This window comes from Parus major, chromosome 20, assembly GCF_001522545.3.
Source record: "Parus major isolate Abel chromosome 20, Parus_major1.1, whole genome shotgun sequence".
Lineage (NCBI taxonomy): Eukaryota > Metazoa > Chordata > Aves > Passeriformes > Paridae > Parus > Parus major.
In genome coordinates, this window is record NC_031788.1 from 2,588,839 (window position 1) to 2,613,772 (window position 24,934).

Sequence of the window (24,934 nt, forward strand, 5' to 3'; positions counted from 1 at the left end):
CTTGTCTCCCAGGTTCCAAGCAATAGCAAAATTTTATGACCAAGCCCTCCAGCTCGGGGGGGAGGCGTGGAGGGAAGGGGCTTCCAAATGAAAATGCCAACAGATACTTAAAGCCAGAAGCTTGTGTGGGTGTTGCTAAATTAAGCTCGCAAGTAGGTGGGGCAAATGCCTTAAACGAGTTTGTGAAGGTAAAATAATGTTCATTAAAAATAGAAAAACAACTGAAAAAATATCCTTTGTATTCAACTTCACACTCGTACATCATAATGTTCCAGTAAAAGCCCATTTTCCCTTGAGATAATAAAAGAATTGAATTTTTCCTTATCGGTCATCTATTTTTCTAGCTAAAGCTATTACTCCCTCTCTGTGGTTGCCAGGCAACAAGAAATATTAATAGCAGCTTTTATTAGCTTAGCTTTAGCAGTGGAGTACCAGAATGAGAAAATGGAAAACATAAATGTGTTACATAAATCTTTCAACCTTTCAGGGTTTGTGTTAGTCTCTGTTTTCATAATGATTTATTGAAGTGATGGTTCATTTATGAGAAAAAGGAGTGTGAAATAAGAAAACGGAACATTACCCTGAAGGACTGTTTGAAAATAAATAATTATAGGAGGTGAAGAAAAGCTGTTTAAAACCATTTTTCTGAGTTTTATAAAATTTAAAAAGACATATTTCTTTCATTTATTGCCTCTGAGAAAAACACTAGCAGGGAATTGCAAACAGGGCCCTGCTTAATACAAAGAACCCTTCATGTAGGGTTGTGTTATTACTCTTTTCCACCTCATGTTTGGGAGTTTAGTTTCTAAATACTGAACCATTAATAAGCAGAAAGCCGAATTAGTCAAAACCTTAAAGCCCACAATACAAAATTGGCAGTGAAAACTTATCCAGGACTGAAACAAGGACAGCTCAGGGAAGTTTTTGCTGCTGGTGACCCAAGCAATGCTCTTGTTGGTTTGTTTATTTATAAAGGCTCTTCTGAAGAGCACGACCTTTCTTTGAAGGGCAATGCTGCCTGTGCACTGCACTGGGATATGGATAACATATTTAACAGGCAGTGATTCAGAATTATTGAAATATTGAAGCATTGGAAGTATTTGCCCACAGCATGTAAACTGCTCTGCCTGCTGGGATCGTGGATTTCCAGCGGCCTGGAGGAAAGACTGGCACAGCTTACTTGGCTTTTGGGGCAATATTTAATTGAGTTTTTTACAATGAGGGTGGTAAAAACTGCCACAGGATGCCCAGAGCAGCTGTGGCTGCCCCTGGATCCCTGGAAGTTTCCCAGGCCAGGCTGGAGCAATCTGGGTTGTGGCCTTGCAATCCTCCAGCAGTCCAACCTCACTGAGGCCTGGAGAGCACCAAGCCTGTCCTTGGAGCCCTGCAGCATCCCAGGAATGCACATCCCAGCTCTGGGAAAGGGCTGCTTTTCCTTTTTCTTTCTCAGGTGGAACACAGGGATGCTGCTGCTTTGTTTTAGTGCTCTCCTCTCTGTTCCACACCAAAGCCCCGTTGTGTTGGAAGCAGCTATTCAAAGTCAACTGAAAACTTGTGGAATTTCAGGGTGGCGCTCACCTTTCTTCTACAATTCACCCCCATTTACCATTTTACTCTCTCACCTCTACCTAAACCTATTGCACAGCTCACTGGAAATGTGACATTTTACACCATGGATGTTCTTTTTGCCTCGGAAGATTTTAAATATTTTTCAAATAATTCTGTTCCACTCAACAAACAGAAACAAAACCTTTCAGGCTTTGGCTGAAGCCTTTCTGCCCTTGCAGCAGCTTGATGTGAGCATTAAAAAGCCACCCCAGTGGGCTGAAGGAAATGTTAGTGCCTTTAGAGGAGTCACAAAGATCTCTCACCACGAGAAGCAATGGAAGATGCAGACTCAGGGAGAGGTGTCAGTCTCTCCAAACAACTCTTTACACCTGCAAGCTGCTGTTGGCTCACAAGAGCAGCCACATGCCCAAAAGGACGTTTCCCTCATGCCCACACTGCCCCCAGCCTTGGCAGGGCAGGAGGAAGCAGAGTGGCTGCTTTTTTGGGGTGTGTAGATGCATCCTGTGAGCAGGCTTGGGGGAGCAGAGCTTTGGGGTGCTGGAGCAGTGCTGGAGGGCTCTGGGCAGTGCTGTCCCCCCAGTCAGGGGCTCCTGGCTCCCCCCACCCCACCACTGTCCCACCTGCTAAGCAGAGGCACCCCCAGCCCTCTTGGCTGCTATCTGATATTTATGGGAATATGTTTGTGCTGCACTGGAGATTCCAGGGCTCTGACCTTGATTGCCCTTTGTTTCTGTCAAAAATGTTCTGCCAAATCCACTCTGAAATCTCATTTATTCCCAGCAGCTCCTTAACCCAGCAGGCACCCACCTCCCCACTGATCCACATCTCTGCCCCCTCCCCTGCTTTTCCCACATCCCCAGATCCCAGCCCCAGTGTGATCCCAGCCCAGCAGGACTCCCTGTGGATCCCTGGAAGGCTCAGCTGCTGCTGGGATGTTCACAGTCAGCAAAGTTATTCTCTTCCCGAGGAAAACATGGTTTTTTTCCTCTTTGATTACTTTTCCCTAATTGCTCCCATTTCTCAGTGACAGTCACATCTCTCCTATTTTCTTTCCCTCCTGCCATCCCTACTCTTTCCTTTCTCTTCCCTTTCTTTATTCCCATAGGAAAAGAGAGATCACTAGAAAAGAAAAATCCACTGCAGTAAGAATTTTCTGTTTGTTTCCTGTCATCAACACAAAAAATTAATAAATCCCTCCAAACGAGCCAGCCCTGCCTCCTCCCCATCCCTTACACCCCATCCTGTGCCATGTCCTTGCCTACTCTTGTCCACCCATCCCTGCTTCCCTGCTCTGCACCTCCCTGCACCCCATTCAGGGATTGAAAACTCCCTGAACTTCTAAAAACTCATGGGTGGGGGAAAAAAAGGGGAAAATAAGTGACAGAAACAGCAGTGAAGAGCCATGAATGGAAAAGTGGGAGAGTGGTGGTGTGGAGGGTGCTCTGGATGAGGAAACAGAAGTGATGCTGGGTTTGGGGTTTCCCCATCAGGGCACAGCTGCTTTGCTCAAATGAGGGTCTCCACTGACAGCCCATGGCTGAGCTGGAGCACACAGCAAATCCACCTTCACTCCCCAGCTCCTGTCCTGCCATGGGAATTCCTGTGCTGAATAAACTCCCTCTGAGCTGACCAGCTGCACAATGGGAGCAGTAGGGTATCCCTTGGGAGGCACTGGGAGCTTTCATGCAGGCTGAGGGTAATGTCAGGACATCCCAGAACAAGAGACACACAAGGGACAACAACCTGCAGCTGGATTTTCTTTATTCTCTTCTGAGCACTCAGGGAAAAATACCATTCCTATGGCTCTTGCTGAGTCCTGGCTCGTGTCTTATCAGCAATTAGAGATTTGTTCATTTTTTTTCTTTTTGACTGAAAAAAATCCTGAGGCTCAAGTTACATTTTTAGAGCAAAAGTCTGACCAATGTCTAAACATTTTACCATGAATTGCTTGTTGTTTCTCATTGTGTTCAAACATGGCAACCAAGGCAGGAAATAGCTGTGTATGCAAAAACCTGTGTGAGCTACAGCAAAGAGCAGCAGGGAGGAGAGAGGCTCCTTTTTGCATGAGCAATGCTGCTCCTGGAACAAACCCAAAACCTCTGCACGCTGAGCCACCTCCTCCGAGCTCTGTGCAGGCAAGGCTCGCTCCCACACTGGCCTCCCATCACTACCTGGGTGAAATAATCCCTCTCCTTCTGCAAGTGTTGGCAAACAAGCCCCAGAATGGGTTGGGTTGGAAGGGAACTTAAAGATCATCTTTCCAATCCCCTGCCATGGCAGGGACACCTTCCACTGTCCCAGGCTGCTCCAAGCCCTGTCCAGCCTGGCCTTGGACACTTCCAGGGATCCAGGGGCAGCCCCAGCTGCTCTGGGCACCCTGTGCCAGGGCTTTAGCACCCTCATAACCAACAATTCCTGCCCAATATCCCATCCAGCCCTGCCCTCTGGCACTGGGAGCCATTCCCTGTGTCCTGTCCCTCCATCCCTTGTCCCCAGTCCCTCTCCAGCTCTCCTGGAGCCCCTTCAGGCACTGGAAGGTGCTATTAGGTATTAACCAGAGGATTGAAAATGTGCTTTCTCTCCAGGATCGTTCTGAGCCCTGGGGTGCATGTGCTGCTCGTGTCAGCACTCACAGGAGCTGTAGCTGTGCTCTGGGACCAGCTGCTGCAGGACAGGGAGCCCTGATTCCCCACCCAAAGGGACACAGGGTGTTTCTCTTCAGTGGAGAAAAGGCTGTGATGGCAGGGTAAGGCAGGATTTAGTTCTGACCTAAAGCTGCAGCACAGCTCCCTCCCTGATCCCTTTGCTGCTTGGACCTCTGGAGGTGTGAGCTCCGAGAATTTCCAAAACTCAACAGTTTCAGGTCACTCTCAGCTGGAAAATTCAGGGTCCACTGGACTTTTTTTATTTTTGTGGTAAGGGGCAAACAAATCTTAATCTCTCTATTCTGTGTTTACAGCCCACTAAGTCCCCTTCTTATCTTCTCTGGCTCGGCCCTGATTTATTGTCACAGCGCTGCATTTATAAAACAGTACCATAAAGTAAGAAATAGAACATTTCCCAAGGACTACTCCAAAATAAATTATTTCAGACACAGAGAAGCTGCTTAATAAATCCCCCTCTTTTTTTTTTTTTTTTTTTTTCTTTAGGTATTTTAGAATGTGATTTATAAGTGCAATATCACCTCTCAAAAATGAGACAATCAACACGGGATAAAATTATCGTGTTATGAAAATAGGGGTCAGGCAAAGAGGCTGTGCTTTAAATTAAACCAGGGGAAAATATTTCATCTGAAATTGACTCTTTCTGTCTCAGAAATGAATGTTTTAATCACCCAAGAACCTAAAAGGTAACACAGAGCCCTAAGTAATATTTAATTCCATAGAAATATGCCTCTGTTCAATATTGATGGGCAGAACATGATATTTCTCTTAAACACACTAACAATGAAACTTGGAGACTCATCAGGACTTCAGAAAGCCTTGGGATTTTCCTAGACTAAGAGATAATATCCCATTTAAATATTTAAATATCACTACCTTTCAGACCCTTATCTACTGAAGCAATCAACACCAAGCGTTCCCCAGCTGGGCAGGACCAGGCTCCCAGCCATGCTCTTAAAGTAAAATTAACTCTGTTTGATATCAATGTCACTCAAAATCAATGATCTTAGGGAGAAACAATGTCAGAAACCAACCACAGGGCTAAAGCTGCTAAGGAGGAAAATGATATTAAACAGCAGCAGTATTAATTCAACATCACTGTCAAAATCAAGTCACAACCTCTCCTCGGTGCTGCTGATGCAGAAGCATCATAAGCTCTAATTGGCCCTGGAGTTTCTTCCCAGAGCTTCACTTTACTTCATTATCCTGCCTTGTTTATCCCTGCACGAGTCATTTGAAACTTTGCAAGGTATCCCCTTGCCACGGCATGAGCCAGGAGGCGACTGGAGTTAGTGAGGGCAAGGAGGGATCCTGTTCCCCCTGGAACCCACAGGAGAGCTTTCCCTTCAGGGAGCATCCGTGCTCCTCCTGCTGGTGCCACCCTGCCCTTGGGACAGGGGTGACAGGGAGGAAGAGGAAGGACACAGGGTGTTGGGGCTTTGGCTGGTCCCCTTGCCATGGGGGATGGGGCACCTGCACTTTGCTTGGTTCAGGGGAGTGATGCCGTTTGGGTTTTGCCTTTTTTCTATGTTCTCTGTATTCTTCACACATTTATCTGTAGCTCTAGCCTCTCCTATCAATGGCCAGTTTTCCCAGTAATTTTCCACAGGCTGAAAATCAAAACAAATTCCAGAGCTCCAAGCCCCAGAAGGAACAAGGCTCCAAAACTATCTTGGCTCTTCCAGGCTACCGAGGTTGAGAAGAACTCTTCAAGATACATTTCATGGGCAAAGTACAACTAGAGCCAAGAGGGGGCTCCAGAGAAGGGGCTTGACTTGGGGGGGAATTGCATCACCACTTGTGCTCCTAATTAGTGCTCTTTATTAATTATGCTAATTTCCTCTGCCCCCTCGTGGGAATGGGCTTTTGTGGAAATATTTCCATAACTGCCCCTGAAGGCCTTCAAATAAAGATCCACTCTTGTATTACTTCCTTACTAAAATGATCTCCAGCTCCATTTCCAGGTTGTGAAGAAGGCCACAGGAGGATGTTCCATCCAGGGGGGAAAAGCCCTTTGCCCTGATCCTGAGTGGCTCAGGAGGCTCAGGAGGTCACCACACCAAGCACAGAACTGGCACCATGAGCACGGTGCTCTCTGCCACCACACCCCAGCTCATCCCAACCCTCACAGCAAACAGCTCATCCCCAGCCCCCTCCTCTGCTCAGCCACCTCCTCATGGGAAACACAGAGGGGTTTGCAGGGGAGGGAGAGACAGGGGAAAGGCACTGACCGTGGGGAGCTGGCTGGAGAGGAGGTGCCCGTCCTGACTCAACATGTTGGAGACCATGATGGCTGGCAGGTCCATGTTCTGGTAGGGGTAGGCTGGGATCAGGCTGTTCGGAGGGAGGCTGTGGCACAGCGAGTGGTATCCAGCTTCGTGGTCCACCAGGTGCAGGAGGGACGGGTCGGGGAGGTTGGGAGGCGTTATGGGAGGGATCTCGTAGTCCTCGTTGTTCTCATTCTGGCTGTTGTACGTCTGAAACACCAAAGAGACATTTTGCAACTTGTCACTGCCTTGCTGCTTCAGCAAAGAAAAATGACCATTTCTCTAAGAAATATGGATTTCCTGTGGAAATGGGTTTGTTGTAATAATAAAAGGCATCTCTGGTCCCACACACCAGGTTGTAACGAGGTAGGAGCCAGGGTGTGAGTGTGGCAGCACTGCACCATCCAGCAGGAGCACACCGTGGAGCCACTTGAGGCATCCCCTTGCTCCCCTCTCCCTCACTGCATCCCTGCTCATCTTTGAGTCCCAAAAACCTCAGCAGGAACTTCCACACCTGGACCACAGCCATGGAAGGGCATGGCTGCTTCCTGAGCAGCTGCTGCCTTCCTAGGTCAAAGTCTCTCTCTGGGCACCTGGCTCAGCTCCCAACCTCCAGCTGGTATTTTTAAGAGCTTTTGTGAGAATTAGAGCTGTAGAAATAACAATTACTTGGTATCAAAATTCACAGAATTATGGGTTTGGTTACAAGGGATGTTAAAGCCCATCCAGTGCCACCTCCTGCCATGGGCAGGGACACCTTCCATTAAATCAGGCTGCTCCAAGCCCTGTCCAAACTGTCCTTGGACATTTCCAGGGATCCAGGGGCAGACAGAGCTTCTCTGGGCACCCTGTGCCAGAGCCTGCCCACCCTCACAATAAAACATTTCCCCCTAATATCTAATCTAACCCTGCCCTCTGTCAGGTTAAAGCTGTTCTCTCTCATCCTAACTCCCTCAGAATCCTCAAAAACTCCAGCAGGAAGCTACAACCAGGGAGGGGGATTTGGAAACACAGACATCACTTTTTAAAAAGCCTTTAAAGAAAGCCTGCATGACTTCACCACACATGGAGATTTGTCCTTTCTTACATCCCCTCCCAAATTTCATCTGGAAAAGCATTCCCTCACCTCCCTACTAACACTCCCTCGAGGTGACACAAACATGCAGAGATGTTGGAACTCTCTCTTGCTCCCCATGTTTTCTCACGGCTTGTTTACTTATAAGCATTCCCATTTATATAAAAATATGTTATTGCACCTGTGCAATCATTTTCACTTCAGACAAAACCATTTTTTATTCATAACATATGAATCTATCCAAAATTATTAATTACCAACACGGAATATAATGAGTCTCTGGCAGAGGAGGCTTATTCTAAACATCTACTGTTTCACATATTATAGCATATGAAATTCTGATTAGCTATAGTATTACACACATGCTAAAGCTAAATTTCCCAGATCACCTAGTTTCATGGTTGGATTTGGACTTAATACTTGATTTAAGAGCAAAACCCCAGATATTAAAAAGCCAGTTAAGCACTGTAGGCTTTAATAATCCATTGTCCCAGAGCTCGCCCCCGGATTCGTGCTCTTCATCACCACAGACTGTGGGGAGAAAGTCCTTAATAAAATAAAATAAAGCCTGTGTTTAACTGGAGTACAGAAGTCAGTGGGAGAGGCAGCAGGGAGCAAGGAGGGATCTGTGCATTGGTGAATTGGAGAACTGTGGCTCTGTGGGGTGTCAGAGCAGGGGGTCACTCCTGCCTCATCCCACAGCTGGGGCTGGAATAGGCTCATCCTCTGCTGAACCTCTCACCTTCCCTCACCCCATGCAGAAAGGGATAAAAAGAGCAGAGCAGCATGTCATCCAGGGGCACCTGGACAAGCTGGAGACAGCGTGGCCACAGGAATTTAGTGTTCAAGGAGCCACTCCAGGGCTGGGGTTCTCCAGGCAGGAGGACAGACCAGGAGAGGTAAATGCTGAGAACAGCCCTGTGAGAGAAGGACTTGGGGATTCTGGTGGAGGAAAGGCTGGACAGGAGCCAGAGCCCCCCGTGTGCCAGGCTCACCCCGCAGCGTGGGCAGCCAGGGGACCCTGCCTCTCTCCCCCACCTCAGCACACCCCCCTGCAGGGCTGAGCAGGGACAAGGACAGGGAGATTTGGAGCTCCAGAGGAGGCCACAAAGATGCTCCAAGGGCTGGAGCCCCTCTGCTCTGGAGCCAGGCTGGGAGAGCTGGGGTTTTTCAGCCTGGAGAAGGCTCCAGGGAGAGCTCAGAGCCCGTTCCAGTGCCTAAAGGGGCTGCAGGAGCTGGAGAGACAGAAAAAGGGGCAATGGCTTCACACTCACAGAGGGCACGGTTAGATGGGATTTCGGGGAGAAATTCTTCCCTGTGAGGGTGTGAGGCCCTGGCACAGGGTGCCCAGAGCAGCTGGGGCTGCCCCTGGATCCCTGGAAGTGTCCAAGGCCAGGTTGGACAGGGCTTGGAGCACCCTGGGACAGTGCCCACGGCAGGGAATGGGAATGAGATGAGCCTTAAGGTCCCTTCCAACCCAACCCATTTGATGATTCTGTGATTCAAGAGCAGGCTCTGCATATCTGACCCAAACCTTTCTGCTTGCCTGAGGTTCCCACTGGCTGTAGGGAAACAGGAGCACGACAGAAACGCAAGAGAGAGCCTGGGCCATGACAGCTCTGTACACACTGTTACTGTTCAGGGGAAATTCAAGCCCAGCTCTTTTTCCAGTCAGCTTCTATCATTGTTATGACACAGGGAAGGCAGCAGGATGAGGGGATGTACTCAAGGCAGACAGAGAGATCCCATTTAATATGTCTGGTAGCTAGGTTTCCATTTGGGCTATGCTCCTCGAGGTACACTGATTCTTTCCCAGTTATTTAAGAGGATTTCTCTCCATGCTTTACAGAAAGGGATTTAAATAAATCATCGCACAGAAAACTTGTTCCTCCAGCTGGTTTATTTTGGTATCAGGTATATAAGCAAGTGGCTTTGCTGTACTTAACTAAATTATGTAAAACCCACTCAAAGTTTCCTAAAGCTCTCTTCAAAACTACGAGTCCCCGTGTTGCTGCAGAGCAGCTCACCCAAGGGCTTTGAGGTGGTTTTGTACAGAGTGCCAAAGCCCCAGCGCCCTGCTCACCCCCGGGCACATTTCTGCCTCTGTTCTATTCAACCCAGGGGGGGAAAAAAGGGAAAAAAAAAAAAATAGAGCAGTTTAAATTGCAAAGCTTTCCGAATAGCTACAATGTTTTGCAGACGTATCAAAATTACAATCAAAGCTGTACACAATCAAAATCAGATTAGACAATATCCAATCAACATAATCAGAGTTGGTGCCTGCCAGCTTTCACACCCTGTCACTACCGAGCTCCCCAAGCAGGCTGCCCTCACTCTATGTGTGTTTGAAATAGATGGTCAGGGAGATAAGGAAGGGAGATGAGGCACACAGACACTCAGAAGGCCGGGGAAAGGTGATTTATTGTCACACACAGTGCATGTTGATGTGTCCACAGTGTCCCCTCGGTCCCCACAAGGAGTGGTCTCACACAGTGTGCACAGAGCCGCCCCCCTGCCCCTCTGCAGCAACACCCAACGCTCCTCTCCACCACCATGTGGGCTCTGTGGCAGATTATATTTCCTATTCTTATGTTAATTTGAATTAAATTAAACAGCCAATTATACATTCTAAGGATACATTACAAATTAGATTAGCGGGCTGGTCTGAAGCATTCATCCCACCAGGACTCCGAGCACTCGTGCTGCTGAATGGCTGCCCATTTACTGTGCACAAAAAAAGATCGAGGATTTTCCACTGTCAAACAGATGACAGTTGTTGTGATTACACATTATTCCTCTTCAGATTAAAACACTGAAATCAGCTGAAACAACAAACCTCTTCTTGCAAACCCTCTCGTGGCTGGTGCTGCCGGGCAGATGCCGGGTGCTGCTTGGGGCAGGGAAGCCCTGCAGTGGGGTGGAGACACAGGATGGAGCCAGGTCCTGTCAGAGAGGGGACAGTGTCCCTCCTCTGAGTTCCCCCCTTGCCCTCAGCCCCACAGATATCCCTGTGCACCAGCTATAGGGGTTGTATAGGATCAAACTATCAGCACGGCCCTGGGGTTATCACAGAATCACAAAACAGTCTGGGAAGAGACCTGAAGGATTATCTCATTCCAAACCTCCTGCAGTGGGCAGGGACATCTTCCACTAGGCCAGGTTGCTCCAAACCCTGCCCAACCTGGCCTTGGACACTTCTCTAACCCTAACTTCTCTGTGCCAGGGCCTCAGCACCTCATAAAGCTGGGTCTGCCCCATGCTCGCACAGGATGCCATCACAGCAGGTACAGCCAACCTCCAACTGCAGCACAATTGGATTTTCAAACAATTTTTCCATCTTGAAATCCAAATCTGAGCAGGAGTCCCTGCACCATGTCCATCAATGGCAGATTCAGGGTCAGAGGACTGGAGGGGAGGTGATGTGGGAGGATTGCAATGGGGAGAAAGGCTCTGGTTCCTGGCAAGGTGACACCTGGGCCATGTCCAGAACCAAGAGGAGTCACAACAGGTAACTGGCTGCTCCCTCCCAGCTCCCAGCACAGGGCTGGGGACACCTTCAGGATCATTTGAGAGGAAAGGCAGAATTCCTGAGCCCCTTGCACGAGCAGGGGATGGCCTGCACAGCCAGGCCCCACTGCTGAGCTGCCAAAAGCACCTGCAGGTGTTGGAGACACCCCAATGTGGTCTTCTGCCAACACTGCCCTCCACCACAGGGACAATGTGCCCAGATCTCCCAGACTTGCTGTATTCCCTGATTCTCAGGAGAGGGAGACAGAGATGGACAGGAGGCATCCCAGACGGCCAGGACCTGCAGGAGAGGGCGGCAGCTTTGGGGACAAGTCTGTCCATGGCAGGTGGCTCCTCTGCTGCAAACACAGAGCACATCTGGGGGTTATGGCCTGATGGGCACAGTGACCCTGCTCACTCTCTGCCATGGACTCAAAACCACCCTTGATGTTGCTGCTGCTTCACCTTTTGCCCCTCCTGGACTGTAACTAAAGCCAAACCCCAGCCAGCCCCTAAGAGAACCTCCCTGAGCCTGGGGGAGCATTCCCAGCACTGCAGCAAAGAGGAGGATGGGCCAAGGGACATCCAGATGAATGTCACACAGCTCTTAGGTGTGGGAAACAGTAAAAGTAAAAACTTTCAGAAGCTGTTAAAATAGGCCTCAGAAAAGAAAAAACAGAGAACTTAGAGCTAGCTGCAGCTGCAAGGCTTGAAAGTAAAGAAGATACAATAATAATATGCAAGGACATTAAACAATAATTGAGGTGTAGGCTTGGCCAAAGATACACCCTAAGATTGAAGAAAAATATGCTTGCCAAGATAGTAGAAAGTTTTAAGCTTAACAACAGAGTATTGTGTATTGTTAATAGAAAGCAAACAAGCAAGCATTGTTTGAAGAAGGTGTGTGTGTTTCTAGTGATTGGATAGAACAATTGTCTATGAGCTTTAGCAATATGCTATTGGCTGAAAAACTCATAAAATGTTCTGTACCAAAGAGACCTTGGGCTGCTCATGGCAGACATGAGCTTGTGCCATCTCCTGTGCCTGTACCTGAGACTGGTGCCTGAAATAAAATCTTGTGATGTGTCGTCTGGCCTGTCCTGTTTGTGAAAAATTAACCTCCAACACGTAGGGCCCAGCTGTGAGTCAGCCAAAGCCACGGCGAGCCCTGTGCTGAAAGACTCCACAGATTCTCGTGCAGGTGACTCAGCAGGGAGTGACAAGTGCTGAGCATGTCTATAAATGATGCCTTTAGCTTCCTCCTGCCTTCCTCTCCTGGAAGAGGAGGAAAGCGTTGCCCTCCTTTACAAAACACTCCAGAGCCAGGCAGCACCATCTCTGCACTGCATGTTGGCATTAATCACAGAGGACAAGGCTTGACCAAGCACCTGGGAAACCATTCTCCTCCTTGGCAGCGTGGCAAATGTCCAGTGACCCCAATTCTCCACTAAGTCATGTTCTGTGTGATTATCCGTGAGGATCCAGGAGCTGGAGCCAAGCACTGATTCAGAGAAATGTTCCTCACAGTGAGAAGGATAAAGATTTGCAGTATTATTGCAGGTAAATATTTGCCCTGTCAAAAAGCATTCAACAGTAAATGTGAGCCTGAGAGAGAACATTTGTTCTTGGGAAGGTACAAGGAAAAAGGCTGGTGCAATCTATCCAGGTGACACAAACCACTGTGGACTCTCTGCCATCCCTCATCTAACTGGGTTTTTCCTGAAGCTAATGCAAAAGCTCTGTGACCTTCCTGACACTTCAGAGATGAGATGGGTCTAAAGAGACCCAAACCAGTCTGCAAAGTGAGGAAAACATTTGTATTTGTGAGGCTGAGAGGTGCTACAGCTTGGGCTCCTGGTGTGCACAGGGAGGTTATGGGGTGCCCACACCACCCCACGAGCTGTGATGGCAATCCCCCAAAACAATCCCAACAGGACCCCAATCCCAGGGAGAGCACTCACTCTCCCACCAGCACCACACAGGGGAGGAGCTGCAGACAAGCAGCCAGGAGGTTTTGGGAGCATGTCCATGTTCCCACAGCTGGATGATGTGTTGGATGGAGTCAGGAGACAGAGAAGCACACAGATGGATGTGCCACACACACACATCAAAAATTCACCACATGCCACTGGTCACCACAAATGCAGGGAGCACCAGCTTGAGAGAACACTTTGAGCCACAGAAAGAGTCCAAAGACAAGGAAGAAGGTAAAACTGAAGCTTCCTGAAGACCAGCTGCCGATATTTCCTCAAAAGCCTCTGATCTTCCTCACAGTACACCCCTTACTCACACAGTCACAATCCTGTTTGCTGGAAGAGGATTTTGATACATTTCTCCAGCACAGAAACCAGAGGGGATTTCTGCTCATCTCATGGCACTGAAGCCACAGGGACAGAAATATCAGCTGTGGGGGCAGGAGAAAGTGGAAGTCACTTGGGACATTGCAAACTCCAGAGAAATGCTCTGGGGCCAGCAAGGGAAACAGATGGGTTTGCTGTGGGGTGGCCACTTCCATCACCCCTTCTCCAGGCAGGGATGGCAGGGGGCTCCTGTTCACACCAAATTTGTGATCCCCAAAGCCTGTGCCAAGACGTGAGGCAGTGCTGATCTTCAGCATCAGCTGCAATGGGTCTCAGGAATGGAAATTGATTTGCCTCATCCTCACCCACAGAGATCTGTGTGAACACAGGGTCAGTGGATTATGGGGGGAGAGGTGGATAAATACTGGAAAGAAGTATTTATTAACAGTCACATGCAATCTACAAATTGTCTTTGAAGTGTTCCCAGCCTCTGCTACATTAATTTTCACATGCTCAGGTCTTTTACTAGGGGAATGCTGTTGAAAGGGGAAAAATGAGGTAAAAATGAACAGAAATGTGCCCTGGAAGTGCCAACACAATATTCAGCAAGAGGCTGGGGGCACAGCAGAGCAGCAGGGAACCTGTGGCAAAGTGGGGTCTTCCTCCCTCTGTGTGCTCCTCTTCCATATCCAGAGTAGAGGGGTTTAAAATCACAGAATCACTGAATGGTTTGGGTTGGAAGGGAACTTAAAGATCATCTTTTTCCAAACCCCCTGACACAGGCAGGGACAACTCCCACTGTCCCAGGCTGCTCCAATCCCCATCCAGCCTGGCCTTGGACACTTCCAGGGATCCAGGGGCAGCCCCAGCTGCTCTGGGCACCCTGTGCCAGGGCCTGCCCACCCTCACAGGGAACAATTCCTGCCCAATATCCCATCCAGCCCTGCCCTCTGGCAGTGGGAGCCATTCCCTGTGTCCTGTCCCTCCATCCCTTGTCCCCAGTCCCTCTGCAGCTCTCCTGGAGTCCCTTAAGGCACTGGAAGGGGCTCTGAGGTCACCCCCAGAGCCTTCTCTTCTCCACACCCCCAGCTCTCCCAGCCTGTCCCCACACTGAAGGTTATTCTCTTCAAAAACCCCAAGCAAGTGCTGGTTGTCCCAGAGATCAAACCCACACCTCCCCAGTCCCTGTTTCTCCCCGTTTCTCCCACTCTGTGGCCATTGCTCTGATGCAGACTCTGTACTTCAACTGCAGCACAAATCCATTCCCAGCTCAATCCCAGCCCTTCTGGGTGGCTTCAGCTTTCACTCAGTGGGATGTTTATATCTTTAAACTTTACATGGGACCTTCTCCCATCTCTTGTAGATCCCATGCAGTCCTGGACTTACAGCTCTTCCCAAATCCTGGATGGTTTCAACTCAATCTGACAGCTCAGAAAAGTCTCTTTCCTACACATTTTACAGAAAAGTGTGTTTCATAAAATCATTTGTCCACAGAGGGTCCTAAACATCCTTGCTTGTCCTAATAACCTTGGATGTCCTTGGGAAGTTGCCACAGTGGCAAAGGGAAGGCTGTGATGTGGTGCTCAGCAGGATGGGGCTGTGGAGGGCCCAATATCCACAGGGAACAGAAAACCTCAGTTCAGACCAAAATAAAAAAAAATATAAATATTTGGAGGCTTGCATCCAATTCTGCATTTTGGGGGATTATTTTACATGCTACTAAGGCCAGAAAAAACATTGTCAGGACCCTCTGGCTTCAATCTGTCTGTTGTATGGGTAGGAAATGAAGAATAAGGTACCAATTATTTATAATTATCTGAAGGATGGAAAATCCCTGAGATTCAGCCTGGCCATTCTGCTGCACCCTCCCCCAGCACCACAAGCTCAGGTTTGGTATTGTCCAAGCTGCTCTTGACCTGCATCACCACTTCACCAAAAAAAGCTGAAAATAATGGAGTTCTCTGAACAATTTATAGCAAAAGAAATCAGCCTTATTGTAGGCTTTTAAAAAGGCTCCCAACTCTCTCTCTCCCTCTATTTTTTTATTTTTTTTTTTTAATCAGTATCTTATCCAGAACTGGAATCCTGTCAAGAATAGTGGATAGCAGAGAACTATAACTTCTTATTATGTGTATAGTGATTTTATGAATTCAGTGGGGAATGAAATGCAATTTTGTCAGACTTGTCTGTGTTCATAATGACCAAGTCAAATTAATCATCGTGGATAATACTCCTGTGTCAGCCATTCAAGAGATTTTTTAATAGAATTTTTCTGATTCATGTCTTGCAGTACATCAGATCTGTAGTAATGCAGGCACTTCTAAAAATCAGTGCAATTATGGCTTCTTGTTGGCCTGTCATTTTCCTAGAATAAAAATGTCTCTGAAGAAGTCATATACTGTACATAAACCAAAATGGAAAACAAAAATATAGCTACAATTAGGCTTGATTTTTTTCTAAAGATTTAATATCTTTTTGAGGCCATTATTTATAGGCAGTACATAAAACTCCAGAGCACGACGTGAAGATGGACAGGTTTATCACAACACAGACCAATTTTATCCTGGTTGTCATTCCTCCTTTGATTGCCCTGTGAGTTAGTGGCTTTTGCAGGCATGGAAATGACTATCCCATAGAACAAACAGGGGATAGGTAATGGGTTTGCAGTCAAATTATTGTGTTTATTAAAAATGTATCCAGGAAAGCCCACTCAGATCCCAAAGGGCTCTTGTTCAGGAAAATCTCTGGTTCAAGCAAAGGTTACGGTTTCCACAAAGGCAGATATAGATGGAAGGGGCAGCAGTGCAGCAGGCAGGGGTGCAGAAAGGATTAGGAGTGCTGTGTTTATCCTCCTGAGGAAAGAGAGACAGACAGACCCCTAATTCCCTGGTGACACAGACAAAAATGAGTTTTGGAAGTAGATCCCCCCCAGGAATAAAGAGGAAGAAAAATGTAATCAGACATCTCAGCCTTTTTTGCTTTCATGGCAAGGCAGCAGCTGCCTCGTAGGAGAGGACAGGGCAGGACCCTGCCAGAGCCCCCCATGGCCCAGAGGGAGCTGCAGGTGAGCCTGCTGGGCCAGCTGGCCCTCCAGAGCCACCTTCTCATGCCACCAGGTGCCACCTCTGCATGGCAACACCCTGAAACAAAGACCTGCAGCTCCCAGATACGCAGATCATGGAATCACGGAGTGCTCTGGGTTGGGAGGGACCTCAAAGCTCATCCAGTCCTACTCCCTGCCACAGCAGGACACCTCCCACTACCCCAGGTTGCTCCAAGCCCTATCCAGATGGGATATTAAGGCTCAATTCCTGCTGAGAGTGCTTTCAGAAGAATTCAATATTGGTTTACACAAACATCAGCAATAAGCAGGGCTCTGAAAAGCCTTTGTTGTACCTGCACATGCAGGGCCGGGGCTGGGGGGCACGTTTGGTGCACAGTTGCTCCTGGGTGAGCTGGAGTAGCAGCTCACCTCACCTCTTTTTTTCCTTACCTCCCCACACTGATGAAGGAACTGTTTCCTTTCACTCTCTGTTTTGGTGGCTGTTCTTCCCCAGTCTCTCCGAGCAAACGTGGCAGCGCTCCAGGCAAAGCTGGGAGATGTGCAAACTCTGCTCCACGCTGGCAAAGAGCAGCCTCTGTCATCTGCCTCACAATCAGCCTCCTTAAAATTGTTTATAATGATTTTTGCCTGCTTTTAAAATGTATTAAAGGCACTGTACATCCACAGTGAGACAGCAGCCAATGGGATCTAAAATTAGACTGACTAGGCCAGACAAATATAAACCCATTTCTTTTCTTTCCTAGGATCTCACCCCGAAGTGAATACAAGGAATATCATATTCTACTCAAGAACATTTCAGGGAATTATTTGAGTACAGGTTTTACATAATTGGCTTTTTTGTCTCATGGCATACTGAACTTGAATAATGAGCTCAGTGCACTCACAGCAATCCATTGTTGGATGGATTTGGTGGAGGGTGTTGAGCCCAGGGTGTGTTACACAATGCTGTATAATGCACTGTAAGCAGGTCAGGAGATAAGGCAGCCCAAAAACAGGCGCAGGCAAGGAAGAATTAGCAAAAAGCACTCTAAGAAATTAATTCAACCTGGCTTCAGCTGAGCCAGAAGGGCCCAGAGCAGGAAGCAAACTCCACTCTGTACCATGCTTGCTCCCTTTCAGATTTTGTCTAAGAGTATTTCCCTTGTGCTCAAAACTGAGGGAGTAGAGTTTAGGGATTAAACAAATCCTTTGTGGCACACTTCACATAGATGATTTTTTTTGCACCACATTTTCCAGAGTTTCATCTCAAAAGACATGTCCTGCTCATGGCACGTGGCATTCAAGGTCTGCAGCAAGGTCCCTCAGAAAAGCCACAATGGCAACACAACCCAGCTGCAACCCAGACTTTTTTCCCCCAGATATAACCTGTCTTTTTTTCCCCCAAATAGAACCTGTTTGGGTTTTCAGCAGAGACATTTTCCAAAGCAGCCCTGCATGGCCCTCAGCACCCAGAGCAGTGGTGTGGGCAAGGCTCCAGAGACACCACCAGGAGCACATCAGCCATGTGCTGAGGATGCCATGCTGGAGCTAAAAGGACAATCACAATGTTTTCCTAAATGCCCCACACCACCCCTTGCTTTGCTCCATCTTCCCAGAACCAAAGTCCTTAAACCTGGGCTCTGCTTTGAGTGTGGGAACCACACAGCACTCGGGATGTTGGTCCTGCTCATGGTCCCAGCCCTATAAAGCAGTGACAGCTCTTGGTGCCCCTCTGGCTGGGTATCAGCCAGATGAAATCATCCCCAGCTGGGCCAGACCCGGTACTTTTGCTGAATTTCTTGTTATTTCCAGTTACCAACACCTCTGAAGTACAAATCATCACCACAAACCTGCTCGGATTTGAGCCCTCACGCTTCCCAAGCCAGGCTTGGGACCCTAAACTGACAAGAAAACCATAGATACTAAAAAATCAAAAAGTAATAAAGCCCAGCAGAAGCAGTGCCCCGCCTCCCCATCACCCAGATTTGATGTGTGTGATTAGCACGAGGAAGGCAGGGATGTGGGGATGGCTTGCATAATGTGGTGCAATCTAGCACCTCCCCCAGGGTGCCCAGCTGCTGCAGAAGCAATTTCACAGCTCATCATCCATTATGAGATTAAAATAATTTTTTTTTTTTCATCCTGTGAAGTATTAATAAATTGTGCAGGCAGACCAGAGTTAGTGCCATTTACACAAATGGTACTGAATCACCCACCTAGTTATTTCTTAATGGATTGAGTATCTGTGTTCCTCCTTAGCCTGTAATTTAAAAACCTAAATGCACAAACCTGTTTATTTGTCTCATCAGGCCCCCAGCCAGCACTTAGTGAGCCTGGGGACAGCGGGACAAAGGCAGAGCTGCTGCCTCCCCTGGACCTGCCCCAGCACTTTACAAGGGAAACAATACCAAAACATCCACATGGATGGCTGGGAAAAGGGAAATGCACCACAGAAAAACCCAGGAGCCCACGCTGAAATCCCTCCCTTCTGGGGGCAGAACTCCCCGAGGCATTGCTGATGAAATGCAGGTTCCCTGGTACATGAGTGAAGATGTAAAGCTGTAGTCAGAGCACCACTAATGGCTCTTTGAACATCCCTGCTTTATTATGGTATCAGACGAAGAAGGCATGTTTAATGTTTAAACTTCCAACAACAAATGCCTTCAGCAAATATGTTTTATGTATTTATTCAGTGCTTCTTAAGCGCCTGTCGCCTCAGCAGCTGAGGTGATGCTTACCTTTTTTTCAACATTTATTTTATTAAAATTAAGAATGTACCACAGCTTTGTAAAATGCCACCTTCTTCCCTCCCTTCTCTACTCTTTTCTCCCAAGAACAGCTTGAAATTCATCACCCATCCATCCACTGCCAAACATTTCCAGCTGCCAGGAAGTTGGTGAAATGGGGAAAGGAAATTAACTGAAATCACCAGGGTGATAAATCAGCTTCCCACATTATCCCAAAGACCCTCAGCCCCCAAATCTGGCTGTGGCACGTGGGAGATGTGCCAAAGCCAAGCACTTGTGAGTCAGCTCTGCCAAGGCAAACCCCGAGGTGGGACCATCGAGCCAGTCCAGCAGCAGTGATGGGGTTTGGTTGGCCAAGGGAGGTCTGTGACAGGTTAACCACGGGCTTGGGATGTCTCACTGTGCAGAGCCTAAACAGGCACAGCTCAGCAATGTGCCAGTCACAGAATCACTGAGGTTGGAAAAGACCTCCAAGATCATCAAGGCCAGCCTCTGAGTGACCATACCCCCTGAACCCAGTACTCCCAGTACTCCCAGTCTGTGCCATGTCAAGGTAGAGAAGCTGTGGCTGCTTCTAGGTCCCTGGAAGTGTCCAAAGCCAGGTTGGACGGGGCTTGGAGCAGTCTGGGATCATGGAAGGTGTCCCTGCCATGGCAGGGGTGCAACCATGTGAACTTCAAGGTCCCTTCCCACCCGAGGCATTCCATGATAACCACACAGGGTCTCTCTCTTCCTCCTTTGCACTTGCTGAGAGCCACAATTATGACTCTTCCTTCTCAACCACAGCTCCAAGAATTTTGTTCTTTTCCTCCCTTATCCAGAGCAGAAGTTGCCATGTCACAGGAGCACAAAGGTGCTGGGCTGTTAGGGAAAGCAGGAAGCACCAAGAGACTCATGACAGAACTGTGAGAACTGGAACGTGGTGCATGGCCAAGTATCCAAATCCCCAGTGTAGGTGTGAAAATCTCAGCCTTAAGCCTCCAATATGTGAATTTTGGGAAACAAACAGATTTTATCTTTAACAATTTTAACAACTTTTTTCTTTTTTTCTTTAATAAAACCAGGCTTATATATGGTGTCTACAAAAAGGCAGGAACACACACATGGCTGGGAGAGGCTCATCTATGCCCTAAATCAGACACTCATCAAATTCCTTCTAAAGCATTAAGCAGCTTGGGTAAAATGAGCAGTGAGAGTAGGAACCATCCTTTCAGGAGGAAGGTAAAAACGAAAACCACCACATTAATAATCAAAATAGCCATGTTGCCCTAAAGTAAGGACAACTAGGAGGACAGCCAGGGCATCAATCTGCTGCTCACAGCCAGGAGCCTGATCTAGAGGCCATGGACAACATTTGTGGACACAGGGAATGGCTTTGAAGAGGAAAAGAAGGTGCAAGAGGGCTCACACCCACACCAGCCCAACCCTCATCACACGACCAGAGGGCCCAACCAAACACCCAAGACAAGAGGTCAGAAGAAAAACCCATCCCCAGCTCTCCAGAGGCTAAACCACCTGAAACTCTCCATTCACTGAGCAGCTAGAGAGGTGTTTCTGTTCTTTTCACTGGTTTAGAAACACCAGGTAGAGCCTGAGCTTTTCCAAAATACTGGGCAGAAATGGAAGAGTCAAAATGAGAGGGGGAGATGCTGATGGAGAGGAGGGGGAGGCTCTGAGCACAACAGGGCTGCACATAACAAAGCCAAAACATCAACTCCATGGTAAAAATTCCCATTTTCCCAGCGTACTCAAGGGCTGCAGCTGCTATCTGTCAAATCCAAGCCTACACAAGGCTTAGATATTTCCATAAACCTGGGATGACTCAGAGCCAAGTGCTTCTGTTGCCAATTCTAGTACCAAACCAGGCACCTCGAGTCCCACTTGGTGTTACCAAAAAGCATCAGCCCAGTCTGACCCCAAACAACCAAAATGGGCCACATTCTTTTGAGGGAGAAGTGAAGTTTGTCTGCAAGCTAAGCTGCAGCAGCTTTCACCACTTCTCCCCCCATCCCTATTCTTGATATCAAATAACAGGAATATCTTTCCAGACTGAAACAGAGTGAGAAAGAAGTCAAAAATCAAGGATTGTGTGGATGAAAGGAGAGGAAAACAGGTGTCTCTACCAGGGATATTGCAGCACTCCTTGATGCAGAAATCTGGAAATCAGGACAGACAGAATTCCTCTCATGTTCCACTCGCTGTGTTTCAAAAATTAAACAGCATCACATGAGCTGCTCAGAGCACTTCAGAGTTTCCTGCACTTTACAGAGCATCTTTCCTTTTTTATTTTTTTTAATTGTTTTTGGATTGCCAGCATCTCTGTCTGAGCATGGTAAGATCCTTCCTAAAGTTGCATTCAGTGCCCAGTAACTTGCTCTCAATACCAGTGTGGGCTCCCAGGCTTGCAGCACCCTGACTTGTACCCAAAAAACATGACCTGCTGCTCCCTGGTGCCTCATCTGCTTGCAGAAGTGATGGGCATCATCCCCCAGCTGGATCCAGCCTGGAAACAAGCACCTTCTGGATATTTGCTTCCAAAATGCACTAGGAATTGATGAAGCCTGGGAAAGAAAGCTGCTCAGGAGAAAAGCAGCTCCCATGGGGAGCCTGAGCCCTCAGCACCACGTAGGTGTGTGGTTTTGTTTAGAAGTCATCTGGAATTCTTAAAATAAAATTGCTAAATTGTCTTCCAGGGACTGATGGCTTTTCTTTTTTTCTTTTTTTTTTTCCCCTCCTTAATAAACTTTCAGGGATATCTTTATTGTTATGTCTAATTTTAGCGAAAACGAACATTTCCTGAGATTCAATTCCTCTCATAATTGTTGGAAGGAAACGAAACTGTCTGCTGTAAACATTCACTGCATTGTGTGAAAAGTATCTTTATTACAGCCCACTGGGAATACTGATAAAATTCCCAATCCTAGCCTTTCCTCACTTTTTTTCCTAGTGCTCACTCTTTTCTCTTACATACCCATTAGTGTCAGTTCAAACATTCTGCGGGCGAGATATGAGAACTTAAAATATATTATTTAACAATCAAGGGTGGAATAAAGACTTGTGAGCTGTAAGATCCTTTCTGCCTTCCCTTTCTGGTGCTTTTTATTATAGAAAATGAGGATGGCTATTCCATTTGTCTGCGTTCGTGCTCAGAGTTGATGTAAAAAATCTCATTAGTTTAGTCTGACATATATTCAATACAGTCTATGTACATATTTTTTTTCATTCTATTCTACAGCTGCAAAATGATACTAAATTTCATCAGATTGGAATGAAAACTGTGGTCTTGGAACATTTCCCTTTAAGGGTCTTATATTTATTCAGAATTCATGAATCATTTTCCAGTAATACAACTATAATTATTCTTAAAGTGTTATGTTTGAAGGTTTAATATGAAATACTTGCAAAAAGCTCTTTTTCACTTTGATAGTTTGTAATCTTCATGGTAATCAGATCAGTTAGCTCCTTCCCACAGAAGCCAGGAAAATACAATTTAATATGAATCTCATACTCTTCACTCATGTTTTAATTAAAGTAATAAAAGCCAAGTCATATTTTGCCCTTTACGGTGTACACAGATGTACAGACCTGAGCTAGACAGCATCACTGGCACTTTTGATGGCAGCTGATGGATTTGCTGCTTTGAGATAAGTTGGTTCAGGCTGGTCAGAGGCTGCTGCTGATGGAAGTGGTGGCAGTGATGGGTGAGACCCAGCGCAGCCCTCGGCAGAGCTGCCAAACAGGTGATGGAACGTGGACCACAGGGGGAACTCATGGAGCTGCTGTCACAGCCATCCTTCAGCTGCGTCCTGGGCCACAGCTCAGCCCTCTGGGAAAGCTTCCCAACTGAATTTTGGTTCCCACCATGGCTCTGACCAGCGTGGCCTGGTGTGTCACCTGAGTTGGAGAGATCTAAGCTCTCCCCAAAGGAGCACAAGGGGCTGGTGGCATTCTCAGGTGCCCTGCTCTGCCCAGCCTCAGGAGCGAGGGGAGGTCACAGTGAACCCCTGGCTCTGAGCAGGAGGAGCTGGCTGGCTGCACTTGGGATACACAGCCCTCATCATCCTCCAGTGCCTGCAGAGCCCTGACACCTTGGAATCATTCAGCTTGGAAAAGCCCTCCAGTACCATCAAGTCCAACCTGTGACCTTGTCACCCAGCCCAGAGCCCAGTGCCATGGCCAGGTATTCCTTGGACACCTCCAGGGATGGGCACCCCACTGCCTCCCTGGGCAGCCCACTCCAATGTCTGATTACCCTTTCAGCAAAGAAATTCTTCCTGACATCCAATCTAAATCTCCCGTGGTAGGCCGTTCCCTCTCCTCCTGTGGCTGTTCCCTGGGAGCAGAGCCCGACCCCCCCGGCTGTCCCCTCCTGGCAGGGATTGTGCAGAGCCACAAGGGCCCCCTGAGCCTCCTTTTCTCCAGGCTGAGCCCCTTTCCAGCTCCCTCAGCCCCTCCTGGGGCTCCAGACCCTTCCCCAGCTCCGTTCCCACCTCTGGACGTTCCAGCCCCTCGGTGCCTTTCTCGTGAGGGGCCCAGAACTGGGCCCAGCTCTGGGGGTGCCCCAGCAGTGGCAGCACAGGGGACAATCACTGTCCTGCTGCTCCTGCTCACTCTGCTTTGGACACAGAGGCTCTGCTGATGCTCCTGCCCTCGTGGGGTTGGGATGGAGCAAACCCTGCACGTGCCCAGGGCAGGCACAGGGAGAAGGGCTCGCTCTGTCATCAGCCAAGGCAACAGAGGGGCTTTCCTCTCTGCCCAGGCCTTCATCCAAATGCTGAAGTGAAAAATAACATTTTCCTGCTGGGAGTAAGTGGCTCCTCAGTTAATCACTGTGTTGTGACAGCAGACCCAAACACCAGCTCGGGATGGGTCTCCGATGAGGAGGGGAGAAGTAATCAATCAGTTGGGAAAGGAAATCCCAGGAGCAATGGGCTGGGAATTTTCTTCCACACTGCTGAGGCCCACGGAGCTGCATTCCCACAAACACAGAGTTTTCCAGAGGGACTCCCCAGAGGTTTGTTAGGGAAGCAAATCACCCTCTGCAGGAGCCAAGCCCAGCCCCTCCAGCAGGACACAGGAGGGAATCCTTGCCCATCACAGCTCCCCGAGAGCGATGGGGCTGCACTGTCAGAGCTCAGCATCAATCCTTGGCATGCAGAGGTGCCCCTGTCACACTGTCACAGCAGGAATTCGGGACACTGCTGAGGAATTAGCTCAGGGAGCTGGAGGAGCTGAAGGCACAAACAGCTTGTGGATAAAAGCTCTGGGGTCGCCTTTGGCTGAAGCCACTGCCACCACTCAAGGCCAGCCCAGGAGCAGCAGGAGCTGACCAGAGGGCCCTGGCGAGGGTTTAAAGCACATATCAACCTGGGAGCTGTGCTTTACAGGGGATCTGCTCTCTCCAGAGCTGCTCCAGGCTGTCCCCTGTGCAGGTCTCCACTTTGCCCAATGTGGTAGTTTGGCATTTAGGAAAAAAAAGTGGAAAACACCCGTGGAAATGATGGCTCTGAGAGAGGCTGCTGGGAGTTTCTTCTCTGCTTGAGATCAGGCCAATAGCTACGCAGTTCTGATAGCTAGCCAGCTAATAATTAGCCAGGCTAAAATCTAGCCAGAATGTAAACTACTACACCCTGGGCCATGCTGACCATCAAAGACATGATTTACACCCTGTGCAGTCCCTTTACAGCAGGAAAAGCACATGGGAAATCCTTGATAAAGCAACACTTTCTTGGCTAAAACACACCACCTTCCTCTACCATTTAA

General features: G+C 48.1%; 2 protein-coding genes across 2 annotated transcripts in view; both read right to left on the reverse strand.

The window, feature by feature from the left end:
• Nucleotides 1–24,934, reverse strand: part of LOC107213168 (perilipin-3-like) — a 663,366-nt gene that overhangs the window by 328,635 nt on the left and 309,797 nt on the right. The gene's annotated exons all lie outside the window — the stretch shown is intronic.
• The window catches only part of TOX2 (TOX high mobility group box family member 2), a 151,016-nt gene that overhangs the window by 55,534 nt on the left and 70,548 nt on the right, over nucleotides 1–24,934 (reverse strand). Inside the window, exon 3 of the mRNA XM_015647281.2 lies at nucleotides 6,464–6,709. Within this exon, the coding sequence (XP_015502767.1) occupies nucleotides 6,464–6,709 (246 nt within the window). The remainder of the gene's footprint in view (nucleotides 1–6,463; nucleotides 6,710–24,934) is intronic.